The sequence below is a fragment of the Phalaenopsis equestris genome, unplaced genomic scaffold (genome assembly GCF_001263595.1).
Source record: "Phalaenopsis equestris unplaced genomic scaffold, ASM126359v1 Scaffold000244, whole genome shotgun sequence".
In the NCBI taxonomy this organism is placed as follows: domain Eukaryota; kingdom Viridiplantae; phylum Streptophyta; class Magnoliopsida; order Asparagales; family Orchidaceae; genus Phalaenopsis; species Phalaenopsis equestris.
The window spans coordinates 1-17,965 of NW_018164686.1; the positions used below are offsets into that span (position 1 = coordinate 1).

Sequence of the window (17,965 nt, forward strand, 5' to 3'; positions counted from 1 at the left end):
ATTTTGATGCATGTGGAATCTGAACTACTATGATAGCTATTATGCATAATGTATATAATGTCTGTGGAATACTTTATTTATTAGGGTTCTACATTTGATACGTAAGGGTCTCTTTAGGACAACTTTTTGCCTCTTTCGGGTTTGAAGATCTTCATCACAGTTCTATTTGAGGAACTACTTTCTTATTGTATTTTGTAAAAAAATTTGATGAGAAGCAATTTTTTTCAACCCCTTTAAAGTGCAGTGGTTATAAGAAATATGTTTGTTGATTTTTTTTTTTAAATATATATATATATTTATGATTATCACCGTAAATTTCTAAGAAAAATTTTATAACCACCTTATTGAAAAACTACGATCAATCCTTATTTGTATGGCCTAGTCCTACACAAGGACTCTCTCTCACACACACAATTACTTATTCACCTTCATTAGCAATACTTCACTAGATGTCAGCTTTTGCATTTTTGCTTCCGATTTTTTTATTTCTTTTTTTTTCAAATTAAAGTGTTAAAAGAACGAGTCTTTGGCCTATTTGGGACAGCTTCCTATCTGTTTTATTTTTCAGACAGTCACCACAGTTCAGTGTGGTTTCAGACAGTTACCACAGTTCAGTGAGGAGAGCTTCTTTTTTTGTTATTTTTTTAGAAAAATCATGTGATAGAAAATTATTTTCTTTCAATCGAGTTGTTAAAATAGGATGATTGCCAAAACTTTATGGCACAACTTTTTAAAAATAAAATAAATTTATAATAGTCGCCGCAGCTTTTTAAAAAACACTTTCTTCTACAAACCTTCACAGCTACTTCTTCAAATAGCTGCAACTGCCCCAAACAGACCCTTGCACTTTCGGAAAAAGGTTTCAATATCATATTAATTTAGAAGGGCTATGAAATTGGTATTATTATTCTGATATCACAGAGGTGCGAATATTTTGCTTATTATGGTTTAACAAAGTGACAATTATTGAAAACATGTGCGTGCTGCTTCATAAAAGGTCCAGCAAAGCGGCAATACTGATGGAGATGCCTTCTGTTAAAATATATTTTCAATTGTATCAGACTTTAGTCATTGATCGAGCCAACAATCAAGCAATCATAAACATTTGGGGAAATTTACATATACAACACATGATTCATATTTAACACACTAACAAGTATATATATATATATATATATATATATATGAAAGAAAGCATTTCACTTCTAAAAGTCAATATAATGATATATTTTGGGTGGTATAAATGTAAAAAAACAAAAATTTAGACGTTAGATATGCAAATACTTGGGAATTGGGTTGTATGCATGTAAATGCCCGTCCAAAATAAAAAGCATTTACAAGCATACCACATAATTCTTATATTTACATATCAAAACCCTAAACATTCATATTTAAATGCTTACCATGCATAAGTTTATGACATCAATGTGTTATAAATGTAAATATCAAACTTTGGGTGTTAGACATGTAAATAAATAATAATAATAATAATGTGGTATACATGTAAATTTCTCAAAAGAAAAAAAAAAGCATTTTAATAATAATATTGACGTCGACCACATCAATAGCAATAGACATATACATTCTCTAACGAATTGTGGTTTTCTGATAGCTAGAATGTTGCCCCCACCACCATCTGAAGGTTTGAGGCAATCCAACATACAGAATCAGCAACTCAAAGGCCTATCATAGGTTGGAGGCAAAGAGGGACAATTCTCATTCATCTTCGCGTAAGGTTCGAGGGTGTTGTACTGTGGCAACTCCATCCGGTACTCTCCGAGTATCTGACAGAAAGGCCGGTCGTCGTCCTCGGCGTCGCACCAACTGGGGAGACGCGTTCGATTGTTCTCAAATATTTTGAGCATGTACGCATCACGAATCTGTCGTTCATATAGTATAATTGCAAACGTGAGGTATCAGGTTGACCAAAATGATGTAATAAATATTAAAGTTATGTTAATATAATTTAAATGTGTAATAATACTGCAAAAATGATATTTTCAATGATTTAACATGCAATAATCTAATCCAAGATATTTCACTCTAGAATATGTTGAATGTGATTGTAAATCAATGTTTGGCATATGTTATTTTAATTAGTTTCTCTATTTTTAATCTTAACTTCTATCTCAGTCATTCTATTTAATCAAAATACTAAAATCGATCAATATTAGAACAAATCGGTTCATCAAAAACCAACTCGGTCTAACACTAGTTATGGCTAATTCCATGCAGAAGTGGTTTTAAATCTGGACCAAATCGGTCGGAGAACCGTTTCACGGTTGAATCGGTTCGATCAATTGGTCAAATTCAATTTTTAAAATCATACAAAAAAAAAAAAAACTCACCTTAGCTGTAGCCTACAAGACCTTAGAAGACAGTTAAATGAAACAGAGCCCAAATAAATAGTCAATCTTTCTAAAATAAGACGGAGCTGACTAAAAATTTTGGGGCTTTTACATGCATGCCACCCAATTCCTATGTATTTTACATATCGAACACCTAAAAATTGTTTTTTTACAGTTACACCGCACAAATCTTCAATATCATTCTAGCTTTTAAAAATAAAATACACCTTTTCATGTATAAATAAGGCGGTCTGTAGTAAAAATTGAAGTTAAGGTGAGAGATGTGTAAATGTAATGAGAATTGAGTGGTATGTATGTAAATCTTCCAAATACATTTAGTTACTTACAGTAAATTCGGTAACTTGGATTGAGTTTGATAGAGGTTCGAAGATTCCAGCTTCTTTGTACATTTCCAAGATGAAGGCAACACATGTTGTTGATTTGCCATCGCTGTACACCCAATCATCTTGCTCAGGAATTGTGAGCAGCTGATCAAAGGTCATCCCGCGCCGCTCCGTCTCGGCAATAATACCATGCAAGTCTAAGTCCTGACACAATCAAAAGGTAAACACACTTTTAGGGGGTGTGGGATCAATTTTGTTTTCTTGTTTTTCTGTTTATATTTTAAATAAAATATGCTTAACTGATATGCTCCGGAACCAAAATCAGCAAGCAACAACGATGAAATGGCAATAGATGGAGGGAAAAATTCAAATGAGTGCTTCGCATACGAAAAACAAATGAAAACAAACAAGATTCAATGATGATTTACCTTTCGAGAGGTAAATCGGCTCTCCTACAATCCTAAACGTAGCTAGGAACACCAGAAGAAGAAAAAGAGTACAACAACAAACAAAACATGCATAAAAAAAGAAACTCTAGGTCATTCCCCTTAAAAGAGTCCTCTCACAGCATTTCAAACTTTCTTTCCCAACTTTCCCTCAAACTTCTTTAATTTCTCCTCCTTGAGTATGTGATTAAGGTTGGCGCGGACCCCACCTGCCCCCAATATTCTTCTGCTATAGCAATTTGTCGTCTTGCTCTTTCTCGAGGAAAAGACTACCCGTCCACTGTAGTGGAGTGCCGGTTGGCCGGCTCTCGACTGGTCAAGAAGGGACCAATTCACTTACGGGCGTAACATTAACATATTTGAAGCTAGACGAAGCTCATGCACAAAGAAGGTAGCTCAATAAGGTATTAGTTTGTTTTTATTTTGTTTATATTTTTATTTGAAAAAACGTATTTTTTATGTTATAACATGATTATTTATTTTTAAAAATACTCGAAACATTTTTTTAGATGTTATGAATGGTTTTAAAAATAAACTAATTTTTTTTAAGAGAAATAAAAAAAAAACATATACAAAATACATCAAATAATTATGTTTCAAAATAAAAACAAAAACAAAAAGTAAAAAATAATCCCAAATAAGCCCTTATCAGCTAATGTTATAGAACAAATGGATAGACTACTACTAAAAGCTTCTCTCACAATAAATATGGTGGAATACACATTCAAATGCTTATCCAGTCCAAAAAGAACTGCAATTTGTGAACTCGGTTTTTCAATTGATTGGAATGCAAGGGGAGCGGCGCAAATGCATATACTTGATCATAGAAATAACATTTTCACATTACCAATTTCACCTGAAGTGAAATGTAAAAAGGAGTGCTTGATGGAGATATGAACGTAAGCTGGTCTTTCAACAGTAGATTAGCCAAGAAAATCGAAAGCAGGCATCTAGAACATTTTTAGCTTAAGTGTTAGTAGCTAGCTAATAGTTTGTCATAATATAACTAAGATTTTAAAATAAGTTAAAAGGAGCATTTAGAAATACTTTTGTTTTTTTTTAAATTTAATTTATTTATATTTTGATTTGAAATAAAATATATTTGATACACTAAAACAAAATATGTTTTATTTTTATTTTCTTTTGAAAGTTTCTGATAGAGAAGAGCAGTTGGTGGCGACTAGGTGCACTGGCAGTTAATTTTAAAAATATTCAAAAGACCTAAAAAATTATATTGAGTGTATTTAAAATAATAATAATTTATTTTTAAAAGTAAAGAAAAAAACAAAATATGTAAGAAAATAAATTGAACAAACATATTTTAAAACAAAAGAAAATAAAAAAAATTAAAAAAAAAAATCCCAAATAAGCCTTATAGTAAATACCAAGAGCTTGAACGATTGCACCTCATAATTAACATGTATTAGAGACTCTACCCATAGATTACTTGTATGTTAACACAAATGATTGCTAATTCAACCAACCTGACAATTTTAAGAATCGCTTCAAAATAGGAAGTGAAGGCTCATACTGTTTTCGCATGAGTATAATATTTCTAATAGCAATCTACCGCATTTATAATCATAAGTATATTCTCATTATTGAGCATAATTTTATTTATTGATGTGTAGGCACACTAATATCAATAATTCAACATATTATTCGATTCATTATATTATAATTCTAACTTGCTAAGCAATTGAATATCTAAGACGAAACAGTAAACATTGTTCCAAAGTAGTACAAAAATTATAAACAAAAATTGAGAACAAATGCATCATTCAATGGCACTGAGTGGATGTAAGAACTATAAACTATATTTGACATCAAATGCAACATTCAATGGAAAAAAATGTGGGCGTTCATGAACTCAGCATCACATGTTCGCGATAGGAGGGACACCTGATTACTATTTTGATCCCAACCACAAGATGAAAAAAATCAAACATGTTTTAAGTGAAGCATGGTAGCTTTCGATGAGCCTGAATAATATTATTAAGAAGGAAGATTTATATACAACCACTTAATTCCTATGTATGTATATATCTAACACCCAAACTTTAATTTTTACATATATGCCTCCATCTCTATGCATGAAAAGGCGTATTTCATATTTTAGAAGTTAAAATAGTGTTATTCTTTATGTGATAAGAAAGATTTGAGCAGCATAAATGTAAAAAATAAAGTTTAGGTGTTACATATATGTAAATATATAAGAATTGGGTGATAATGTATGTAAATGCTACTAATAATATATATATGCAATTCTAGCGGAATTGGGTTCAATACTTTTTGCCCAATCTGTCTGAGAATGGAAATGTGTTACTTAATTTCACTGGTGACTTGAGGGTAATATTTGATATCTACGATTCAGATCTAGCCAAGGTTGTAAAAACCGGATCGGACATTAAACTGTTAGAAGAAAAGGTTTAAATTACAAAGGATGAACCGGGGATGACTGGAGGTTCAACCAAATAACCTAATAAATCATAAATGTATTTAAAAATGTCAATACATAAGATTTACACCCAACTCAATTCATACGTATTTAAATAACTAACACCTAAAATTTAATTTTAACAAATTTCATTTTATCTATGCATGAAAATATATATTTCACTCTTTAAAAATTAAAATAGAAATATGTTTTATGTGATTTAGATAATTTTGGTGGTATAAATATAAAGTAAAAAGATTTTAGGTGTTAGATATGTAAATAAAAAAAATTGAATGGAATGTATGTAAATTAAATTTCTTTGTAATAATGATTTTTTTGATGTGATATGAGTGATTTAGGTAGTATAAATGTAAAAAATAAAGTTTAGATGTTTGATATGTTAAATAAATACAAATTGGGTGGTATGTATGTAAATGCTCATGAATCACAAAATATATATATTTTTTATTGATTAATTATATAGTAATCAAATTCAATATTTTATAAGTTTCATGTGCAATATTTGTGGCTCTAACTTAAAATATTTTTTTCTCATGCTTGCATTACTTTTAGTCCCATATCTCAAAGATGTATTCACTAATTGATCTTTAAAAAATGTTGTAGAAAGTATAAACAAAGTAAAATAATTCCAAAAAGTTAAATATCTTTTTGGATAGGTGGGCTCGAGGCATTAAATAATATGTTTATTTTATTGTTATATTGGTCAAACACTCTTTTAGCTTTTATAGTTTAGACCCACATCTTTAAATCTTTAGTTCAGTTTGAAAGGTATGAGAATATGAAATAGCTGTATCAATAACTCATGGGCTTTCCACCTTGGGTAGAACTACGAAAATTTTCGAATCACGACCGGTTCGCCGGTTTGACGGTTGGACCGGCAGGTTAGGCCGGGTCCAGCCGGGGCGGGTCCCAGCCGGTCCACTGCAAGGCCGGTTTTTAGCCTGCCCAGAACCGTACCACTAGCCGGTTCACGGTCGAACTGGTTGAACCGTCCGGTTCGATTTTTAAACCTTGGATCTAGCAAATATAATACAGGAATAATGTCCTCTAGCACATCACAAAAACAAAATAGAAGACAGTGGAGCCCACATGCTACTAGTAATTATGATCGGGGACTACTGAAATACAAGAGTGTTCTCTTTTATTTCATCATAAAGTTACCCTTTCTTAATATGGCTTTTGCCGTATATGGATAAAATTAGATCTCAAGAATAATGAAGATACACTTATTTCTCAATTTATACTTAATATATTTTATATAACCATAAGCATTAACATGATAGATGTACTCAATTTATACTTAATACATTTTATATAACCATAAGCATTAACATGATAGCTGTACTCGGAAAGATCTCGAGGTTTTAAATGAATATACATAACATCCAAATGTCTGATAGTTCACAGGTTAAAATATTTATCTTGTAAACATTGTATATGAAAAAAATGTAAAGATTTTAAGGTGATTTGATAAGAGAGTTTAAATGAACAATATAAAATAGTAATTATGACTGTATGTCATAAAATTCAGGGAAAAAACAATCAAAAGAAATAATTATTAAGTTGGCGAAAAGTAAAAAAAATTAGAATTTTTTTTTCAAGTTTTACTATTAAATGGCTAAGAGAATTAAATTAAAATGTTTTAGTTAAGCCAAACCTGGTGTGAGGTAAAATGGCTAGTTTTATTACAAAGATTGTTGTACAAATTTTAGGAGAGTCAAAAAAACAGAGCAAACACTAATAAAGAGTGAGACTTGGGAGCTGTCTGATAATGGATTTAGTAATCCCTGTAAATCCAGATTTATTAAATCCTGCCAAGACCTGGATTTAAGGCAAAATTTTGAAAAAAATAAGATAAACTAGATTTATTAAATTTAGAATTTAAAAGATGGCATTTCTTTTGTCTCACAAGTCGCAAGATTTAACTTAAATCCAATTTAAATTCGTAACAAATAAACCCCATGGCCATAGAGAGAGGAGGAAAAAATAATAATAAAAGAAAAAGATCTTTTAAAGAGTTTTCACAAGTTAATGCAACTAGAGCTTAAAATGAATATAATAAGACTAAAAGCCTTGCAAAGATTATAGTGAGTAAACGACAAAGTAGATCATTGATTATTTTTATATATATATTTATTTATGTATTTTACTTTTTTACTTTTTCTTTGATGATGTATGTAGGCCTGGTGCTAAGAAAAAGGAATGGACTACATAGAAATAGCCAAGCCAAAAGACAGAACTAATGATTTTAATCAAGTAGAATAAGCTCCAAAAAGCAGGCATAAAGATTAAGTTTTGCATTCAAATGAGATACGTTGCACATGAATTATGGAAGATTAGGGGGAAGTGAAATGCTGAAGAAGAAGCACTTTGGTATCAATACTTAAAGAATGAAGGAGTTGTTCAAATTTATATTTCCTATAGAAGAATCGAACTTCAAAATTATATAATAAAGATATGAGAAAAAGCATATTAAAATAAACTTATAAAAATATATTAGTTATAAAAATCAATTTGGTTTCAAGCTCAAAAAATTATAAGTAATTTTTATGTAAGACAATTAATAAGAATGAATAAAGAGCATAATAAAAAACTATGCAGTTTTTTATTGATATTGTGAAAGCATATGATCAAATACAACAAGAATTATGGTAGAAAAAAATTTCAATATGTTCAAGTTGTCAATGATACATAAGATGAGATAATAGCATTAAAAATAGTTGTAGAGTGATGAAATCATTTCTGGCTAAAGTACAATTACATAAAGGGTCAGCACTGTTATTTGGGAAATTGCTCGCAAAAAATGTTGAAAGTGAAGTGCCTTTATCAATTTGGATTCATGAATTGAGTTCAGGTTCGACCTGAAAATGACCCAACATGAATATAGTCAACTCAAATTTGATTCGTTCATTAAAAGGGTCAAAACTACAGCTCAAATCCAACTCGATAAGACCCAAACCCAACCAACCCGACACAAAAAGCTGCAACAAATTTGTGTCAACCTGACGAAAAATCAATATGCTTACCATATTTGGACATATTAATTTATTAAAAATAAAAATTATAATTTCTTATAAGCTTTTGTTTATATTTAAGTCATCATTTTTGGGTTACCCAAAACCTGCCACAATTTTTGAGTAATTTAAGCCAACACGAACCCTACTTAAATCTTACATGGGTTGAGCCCCAAATCAAACTTTTCATGTCAGGTTTGAGCTGGGTTTTATTATTAGGTCCAATATTGACACCCCTACCTTGTGTATGCTTTTATATATAACATAGTTATAATCAGTGATAAATCTATTGAAATAAGTAGAAAGTTAAAATAATGGAGAAAATATTTAAGATAATAGAGAGCTTAGAATTATTATAACAAATACTATGAAATGTAATTTTAATAAGTGTGATATTAAAAATTATTGATTCATGCTATTAGAATATAAAGTGTTACCTATTTATAATAAGCGTTAGTAACCAGATCGATCATAGAGGAATGAGATACATACAAGGATATATCTTAATAAACAAAGCAATATATTTAAAATGAATACGTGTCTCGGGCACTTTGCATTAAGAGAATATTATAAAGAATTTATGATGAATAGGTTTAACAATTCAAGCAACACATAGCGAGAACAAATGGAAAATGAGGATTTTTAAAGTTGAATCAAGAGAAACGGGATTAGGCTAATGATGATGATGGTATGTTATTCTTGAATTAAATTTTAATAACATTTTCTTAAATTAAAAGGCATAAAATGATTAATCAAATGTCAATTTGGATTCATCATTTATGAAAACAAACTTGAATCAATGTTAAATTAAAGACGTTAAAGTTGTTTTCCATAGTAATCATTAGCATGACAGGAATTTATGACAGTGCATGGAATTCATTCAATACCAGTTGAAAGCTATTGCATGTCGTGTCAATTTGAGTTGACGACCTTGAATTAAATTGAATTGATTTGGATTGGCACCAAGCTGGGTTGAGAAAACCTACAAGCTATATTCTGATTTACGCAGCAATTGATTTTCTAAACAAGTCGAAAATCACATCTTAAACATCCAAATTGCTTACCAACTCAACACCATCCATCCCCTTCTCATTTCTCTATTCAACTTAGACGGCAACTTAATTTTAAGATTTTATCATGATTTTGATCAACTTCAAATATAGAGACATAAAGGATTAGTATAGTCAGACATTTAAAATTTGTTAAGGGTTATTGAGTGCCAATCTCCCACCACTTTTGACTAGCTACTAATCGGGAAGGGTGATTTAACTATTACACTATTACCAGATTAATAAACATTTCTTATAACACATTATGGATTCAAACAGAACTAGACGTTATGCAAGTAGAGGCTGACTAAAAATTTAAGAATATTACTAGAACGCAAATGGCTTTCTCGATGCTTTTAGCCAGAATTGAAGATTAACAGCTAAATTATATAAACAGGCTAGCTGGCAAAACAAGAAATTGCATACCTCAGTTCCTAGCCGCTTATTAAGGGCCTCATTCCACATATTAGCAGCATATGCAGGCTGTAATCTAGTCCACATAGACATAATGGTCATTACCTGAAAAACAATAGACATGTAAAAGTTATTACAAAAAATCATTAGAATCTGAGAAGGAATGTAACAATAATTTGCAAAAAAATCCTATTAAAAAATGAAACAAATAAAAGAAACATGGAATTGATAGATTAGAGGGTGTTGGAAGGGGTAAAGCTCACATAGATCAAGTAAATAATGAAAAAAGAGCCATAAATTCCAAATCAACAACAGTATGCACTTGCAAACTGACAGAAACACAAATATTAGTTAAAAAGTGGGTTGTCATTTGAGAAAACTTTCATTTAACATTAAAAAAATTTAGCATATTATGTGTCCACACCCACTTCTAAAGAAAGATAAACTCAAGGTAACAGGCATTTATTTACATATTAATTGTGCAGGTCACAAAAAGACAATTTTAGGGTCTGTTTGTTGCAGGCTTTAAAATAAATTTGGGTTGTAGTTAAGGTGAACCTAGGGCTGTCAAAAAAGTTTGTTGTTCGCGAACAGTTCGTGTTCGATTCGTTTGATAAGAAAACGAGATGAACACGAACAATTTTTTTTTCGTTCGGTTTATAAACGGAACCCCTAACATTCATTTGTTCGATCGTGTTCGAATCGTTATTTTTCGAAATATAAAATAGTTTATATAATTATGTATAAAAAATTTATCATATTTTAAAAATAATTATATTCTCTAAAACTTTATAATATTTTAAAAAATTGAATCCTATAAATTATAATCTAATCTTCAAATTCGCTTCTTAGTTTATATTAAATCCTATAATTTAATATTTATCTTCCGGTCACCTCTTAGATTAAACTTTCTTATATTTCTCTTAGATTGATTTAGTTTCTTTGAGTGAAACCTAGTTATTGAAGTTTTTGGGACTGAAATCTCGCATATTGTCTCTAAATCTGAATTTTTTATGGAGGAGATCTGATATTATGGTACTTTGAAGCATCGAACTTGCTGATTTTGAAAATGGTTAATATCCCTGATGAAGACAGACAACTTCCACAATGTTAACAGTGTTGTTCAGCCAGGGAAAGAAGCCAAGTCAAAGATGGAACCATATCAATGCAAGCCAAAGATTGGTCACCATAAACTTACAGGTTAAATTAGCTCTAAACCCAAACTTTTTTCAATCCAAATGTCCAAAAATTAAACAATGTGTAATAACTAAACAAGCACCAAGCAAATGAGCTTAAAATAATCCACTGCTACTTATTCCACAGTGGATAGGTCAAACTTAATTTCCATGATTTAATACATCGAAGCAAACTAGCCTCATTCTAGATCAAAAAACTTAAAGGCCAGCAGATATGAAACTCAACTCAACTGACTTAAAAGTTATCACATGAAAGAAACAATGTCCAATGGTAAAGTTCATGCATATGGAACTTTTAAAGCTCAACAATTCCTAAAGCTAGAATATAATGTCGATTAAACAAGTTAAATTATCTTAGCTTAGCAAATCTAAAGGTGGAGCTGAATAGGTCCACTCAACAAGCAACAGTAGCAAGTTGGCAGTCATATAATATCTTTATTAGTTAAACAAGTATAAGGATCAAACTAATCCTCTGTTAGTTCAACGAACTTAAGTGTCCAGCTAAAAAGCCTATCATCAGCCTAATAAGCATCAAGGCCAAGTTGACCATCTTGACTTCATAAGTTCAACAATCATTAACATATGTGCTATAGATCAAGAAGTCCAAAGATAGAGCAAAATTTAGTGTTATTCCAATAACTTATAAAGACAAACTAGGGCTTTAGCTCAAAAAGTCTAAAGGACAAGCTAGACACATCATTTTCAAGGGCTAAGTCGGCTGATAATCAGATCAAAAGACTCGTTTATCATCTAAACAAGCCTAACGGTTAATCTAGGTTTCCATTAAAAAATCCAACCATTCATGTTAAATGTGATAACTTTTGATTCAGTAAGCCCCAAGGAGCTAAACTAAGAAAGCAAGGTGATCCAACAAACCCTCGAGTTCAAGACCAATACAACGCTTGTTTCCCAATAAGCCTAGGAGTAGAGATTGATTTAAGCATAAGAGGAGCCCAAGACAATATCAACACACCATTACTTGACTCTAGACATCAAAAGGCTGAGCCAAATAAGTTCTTTTGTAACAAACCTAAAGGTCAAATCAAAACTCATATAGCAATAAATTTCATTCACCACATTCAAAGACAGTCTGAAATGGGCTACAGCAGGCACAATAAAACAAGAGCAAAGATTTAATTAGATGAATGTAACACACTATGGTTGCACATCTTATTTGTTTGGCATTAGAATTAAAATATTTTTACTTGAGTATAAATAAGATGATTTAATTGCAATGTATATTTCTCTATCCTGGAAATAAACACAATAACCCTAAAACATTGCAGCAACATCACCTATTTGCCTCCTTTGCATTAACTCTCACTCTTCCAGCAAGTCCTACGCCACGTCATCCATACTATTTCTATAATATCCACTCATTCGAGCACATCAGCTATGATTGCACCTCCCTCAGCCTCTCCAAGATTATCAAATAAATATGAACAATCTCCTCCCCATAGAAGAACGCAAGCATGACTGGAGGTGTCATAAGGCTGCCAAAAATACAATGAGAGCTGCTCTACAGCATCCAAATGTTGCCAAACTCCTAAAAGAATCAAGTGTGGATATACCCTTTGGTTCATCATTTGACTGGTCTTCCCTGATCACGCGGCAAAATCACTCAATGCACTTCTAAGAATTCATAAAGGATTTCCACAATGAACAGCCAGCATGTTCAAGAAATTAAATTAGGCTAATCAAGGAGATCCAGACGGGAGTTATGAAACATTCATATATGAATCAACTCCACCACCAATAATCAAGAGGAGAAAATCCCATTGCATTAGGCCCTACAGGATCTAGTTGACTATATTAGATGGTCAAATCAACAACAACAACATTTATAAAAAATTCCCACAATAGCTCGGTCCATACTTAATTAATCAATAAGTTAGAAATCCAACATGACCTGTTTAAAACCAATGATTCGTTTTACTCAACATGACTCAAAATCGAGTATCATTGGCAGGTTGGCAATGTGTATTAGGCCGTTGTGGTTCTTTTATAGCTCTACTTCTTCTACTTGACTCCCTGTCCACATTTCTAGATAAAGATTACAAGTTTTCTAATGTAAAATGTGCACAAGATAAATACATAAAATAAACTTAGAAAATGTAACAATGTTCAAAAGGTAGGACACAAGGATCATTAAAAACTAGGGCATTACTAAAAATATTGTCCCTTCATAACTAGAAAAATTGAGAATTAATCAAAATCTTCTAATATGATACAGAACAAGAAATAAGTGTATCAAGAAATTTGACAAATTAATTAAAAAATTAATGACTTTCTTATATCATGACATACCAAGTTAGCATCAAGAGGCGGGGGAAAGTTATCAGTAACCGTATCAATCCAACTGAATATCATGTTGTGATAACCGTAAGGTTTTCCTGACATACTCGTAGCATAAGCCCATGCTGCTGTGGCATTGAACTTTGCCCGCAAATCTGGGTGTAATGGAAGCAAAGATATATGAGGATTAGAATTATCCTTTCGAGCCAACTTCCACCACTCAGCCCATGGAATTACCGCAATAATTTCCTCTCCCTGCAAACATTCCATGAAATCCAGAGGACTAAAGTTAAGAAATCACGATCAAAATTATACAATAAGGACTGATGCACTCATGTTTAGGTAGATGATGTAAAGTACGAAGTTCAGATAAATTTATATGTTTCACAAAAGTACGAATTATTACTTAAAAGGTAAAAGGAAAACAAGCAAATGCAAAACAAAATTTAAAATCCTGCTCAGAAAACAATTGGTTGAGGGATTCTAGGGCACACCTTCTCATTCTCATGCCCTGATTCTCCAACCCAAAGCTTGCCCATTTCATCTTTCAAGCAAACTGCTGTATGACCAGCAAATGAACCAGTGACCCATTTCTCCAGGGTCTCAAATCCACCCCAACGACCACGTATTTTCGACACAGCCAAAAAGTCTCCTGTGTGAACATCTTCCTCGCGAATATTAGAAACCGAAGGACGTGAACGCTTTACAAATGAAGCCCCCATATGCTTTTTAAGAAAGGCAATATTTGCATTCTGACCCCAACCAGAATTAGAAAACAAGGGAAGGACATCGATCAGTGATGAAAATGTCCTCATCATTCCTGATGGCATGAGAAATACAGAGACGCCGTGTTGTTTTACCTGCACAAAAAGAAATCAGAAATGATGGCCGTGCGATTTAACTTGCAGGAGAAAAAAAAAAAGACAAGAAAATGAGAGTCGTAGCACACATATTCCTTTTCTGCAGGTTCTTCCCATGACTTTATTTCTAAAGTGTGTTCACGAGCAGAATAGTAGTAATCCCAAATTATCCTGTATGGTGTTGCAAATACATAGAGATCCAAGCAAGCCCAGCTGTGAGCTAAACTAGTCTGTAAAACAAAGAAAGATGCTTCTTTAGTTGGTAATTAAAAGGTATAATCAATGGTTATCTTCACTGTTTGAACAGTTGAGGAATGAAGTTCTGATTTCATTAAACTAACGCGAACCAAGTTAAAAGTGTAAATTATAAGGAAAGAAAACAAGGAAAAATTGCACAACTTTTTAACAATTTCATAGAAATTCTGCATCTACTACCTCTTTTAATTGTAACTACAGTTGTCCCCATGGTTATCAAACTCCTGCACTACACTAGTGCCACAAGTGGGGGATTAGAGAACATGAATTGACCTAAAGATATTCACAAGAGTAAAATGCCAAAATAGTCCCTTTACTATTTACGTTAGTCCTAGGGCCTATAAATGTGTCAAGTTACTCCTCAAACTTTTTCGATATGGGCTGAAATAGTCCCTTAGGAGGACTATTACAGCTCCCCTTTAAAAAAATTTCTGGGGACTAAATTAATACTTTTATAGGCATTGAGACTAAAATGACCCCAAACAAAAAGCAAGGGATCATTTTGATACTTTTCTCTACAAATAAATAAAAGGAAAGCAAACATCAAAATCAACTTCCAACAGTGAGCTAACAATGCAAACACATGTAAGCAAACTTCCTTAAACTCATTAAGTATATAATTCATGATCTACCGAAGTATTTTTCTATAGAAATTTTTTCAGTTCAAAACCAACATTGAAAATGCAAAATATCTACATTAACCACAAGCAATAAATCTATAGATTAAGAACTAGGAAGATCTAAAGTATAGGATTCTAAAAATATAATTCAAGGGGCCACTTCTCATTGAGCATGAGACTTTTTCAGCTCACCAGAGAGACAAAAGCTCATTACAAAGATGCTTCAATTTTTCTTTTTTTTATAGCACGTCGCTTCAAGCATACATCAGTAAAATTACTTTACCTTAACCCACATAGTATTTTACTCTTTATTATTATTATTATTTTTTTATTGGGGCTTTTACAGTCCTACCACCTAAGACTTTAAATATAATGTATTGAGTATTGACCACCTAAACTTAACATTTATATTTCAACCACCCAAATCTTTATTTTCTTTTGAAACATCAGCGGCAATCCTTTATATTTAAGTTTTGGGTGGTTTTTGGGTGATTGAAATGTAAAATTTAAAATTTGGGTCATCAATCTGTTATATTTAAAGTTTTAGGTGGTTGATATATAAAAATCCCTTTTTTATTTGATGAGATGCTGTTTACAAAAGAATCAAGACCCAACCATATAGATACAATTGTTTCTACAGTAAGAAATGACAAAACCTACAGTCAGCTTAAACAAGTTATTCAGTTCTAACACACCTGAAATAAAGTTCAACGTCAAGAACAAACAAATTACCATCGAATTTGCATCCTCAGCAAAGTTTCAAAGAAAAAACAGGAAGATCATGCCTTACCTTTATATACAGAACCCCCCCTCCGAGGCCGTTTTCCCAATCACTCTCACTAAACTCAAGTCGAGCCTCGTTCTCCGAGAAGCATGCCCCCTTCCACGTTACAACTTGTCCCTCCGGAACGACGGACCCCACGAAAGCAGGCAGCAGATCGACCGCGCTATGGAGGATATTCATCACCGGCCAGGATATCTGGCGTGGGAGAATCGGGAGTGCATCCTTCACTCGAAACGGCACCTTGAAGGCCGCCGTACGCCCGCATCCAAACCCTAACGCCAATAAAATCCAGAGGATCCACATCGGATGGGCAGATGGCGAAACGGCCATGGCTTTAGCTGCGGCTTCTGCAGGCCACTCTTTCTTGAACTAGGGTTACCTTTGGATTAGGTTTTGCCCACACAATTTTCGTCCGCTTGTTCTGTCGCTTCCGATGATACGAAATGAAACTGACAGCATTTTCGTCGTCGTCGTCGTCGTCCAGAGTTCGGTGGCGAATTGATAACGCAATGATGGATCGGGGCGGGAATTGGAAAGGCTGAAGCTACGGAACAGTTCGGTTGAATCCAATAAAAAAAGATGGAATAATTACATATACAGCAGTCAAAATATTGATATTTATAAATTTAGCCTTTTCTTATTGATTTTTCAAATTTTTAAAAAGTAGATAAATTTTCTTTTCTATTCTATTTGGATTAGTTTTGTGTAACGAATAAATTAATTAAAAATATCTTGGATTAAATGCACTTTAAATTTTTATTTTAATCATATATGAATTTCTGAGCATTTTGACTAAAAAATAATTCCAAATAAGAACTTGTGATCATCCAAATTTTAATTTCATCAAACTTATAATCGAATTGAGCGTCTCTAAAAGACAAACCTAGCAACTTTAAACTTGGTTTAACCCGGGTCCAATCAAGTCCAGATAAAATTGTTTAAGTGTAATTGGATATTTTGGATGGTTGGATAAATGATCAAATGAATTCTAAATCTAACGAGTATATAGTCATACTGAGCGTCTCGATGTGATGAATCCAACAAGTCCAAGATCATTCAATTTTGATATCATTCAATCAAGAGAATTACCATGCGCCTCCCGATGGAGTTGTCCAAATTCATGCAGTATTTAGGAGAATATCGCTCTTAAAATCTGTAAACAAAGCCTCACTTTTCTTTATGATGGACGTGGGGGGGCCTAGACACGGAGGAGAAGATTGTAGGGAGATATAAGCTCCTGAGGATTCTCGAGCTCCACCTCTGTCAGACTGTCATTATCGAGCTCCACTACCCCCTGGATCGTCGTCGTCGAGCTCCACCATCGCCGGATTGTCACTGAGCGTCTCGATGTGATGAATCCAACAAGTCCAAAATCATTCAATTTTGATATCATTCAATCAATGAAATTACTATGCGCCTCCCGATGGAGTTGTCCAAATTCATGTAGTATTTAGGAGAATATCGCTCTTAAAATCTGTAAACAGAGCCTCACTTTTCTTTATGATGGGCGTGGGGGACCTAGACAGGGAGGAGAAGATTGTAGGGAGATATAAGCTCATGAGGATTCTTGAGCTCCACCATTGTCATACTGTCATTGTCAAGCTCCACTACCCCCTGAATTGTCGTTGTCGAGCTCCACCACCATTGGACTATCACATCGTTGTCGGGCCACCATTGCCCAACTGCCTCCACCAAACCACTCCACCACTGCTGACGCCACCACGATCGTCGCATTGCCATTACTAAAGACACTGACATCATATTTTGTGACGCACAATCTCTACAATTAACTTTTCTTCGTAGTAGTCAAGTCATCGTCACTTCCTCAATATTATTTTCTACTTCCTTGGCAAATGTTACATATCACATATGTAGTATTATT

The 17,965-nt window shown here is 32.8% G+C and overlaps 1 protein-coding gene across 1 annotated transcript; it reads right to left on the reverse strand.

The window, feature by feature from the left end:
- Nucleotides 1–1,496: 1,496 nt before the first annotated feature.
- LOC110024082 lies at nt 1,497–16,644 on the reverse strand. Its single transcript, XM_020723826.1, has 7 exons — nt 16,090–16,644; nt 14,514–14,654; nt 14,059–14,424; nt 13,577–13,819; nt 10,086–10,178; nt 2,696–2,896; nt 1,497–1,880 (listed from the first exon to the last, which is right to left on the reverse strand). Exons 1-7 carry the CDS (start codon nt 16,411–16,413, stop codon nt 1,668–1,670), a joined length of 1,581 nt encoding a protein of 526 aa, XP_020579485.1. The 5' UTR covers nt 16,414–16,644; the 3' UTR covers nt 1,497–1,667.
- Nucleotides 16,645–17,965: the final 1,321 nt, after the last annotated feature.

Excerpts from the sequence above, each read along its gene's own strand:
- LOC110024082 (XM_020723826.1), bottom strand. The coding sequence starts at position 16,413 with ATGGCCGTTTCGCCATCTGCCCATCCGATGTGGATCCTCTGGATTTTA. Across the intron at positions 14,425-14,513 it reads AACCTGCAGAAAAGGAATAT|GTAAAACAACACGGCGTCTC; the intron begins GTGTGCTACGAC and ends CTTTTTGTGCAG. Across the intron at positions 2,897-10,085 it reads ATAAGCGGCTAGGAACTGAG|GACTTAGACTTGCATGGTAT; the intron begins GTATGCAATTTC and ends TGATTGTGTCAG.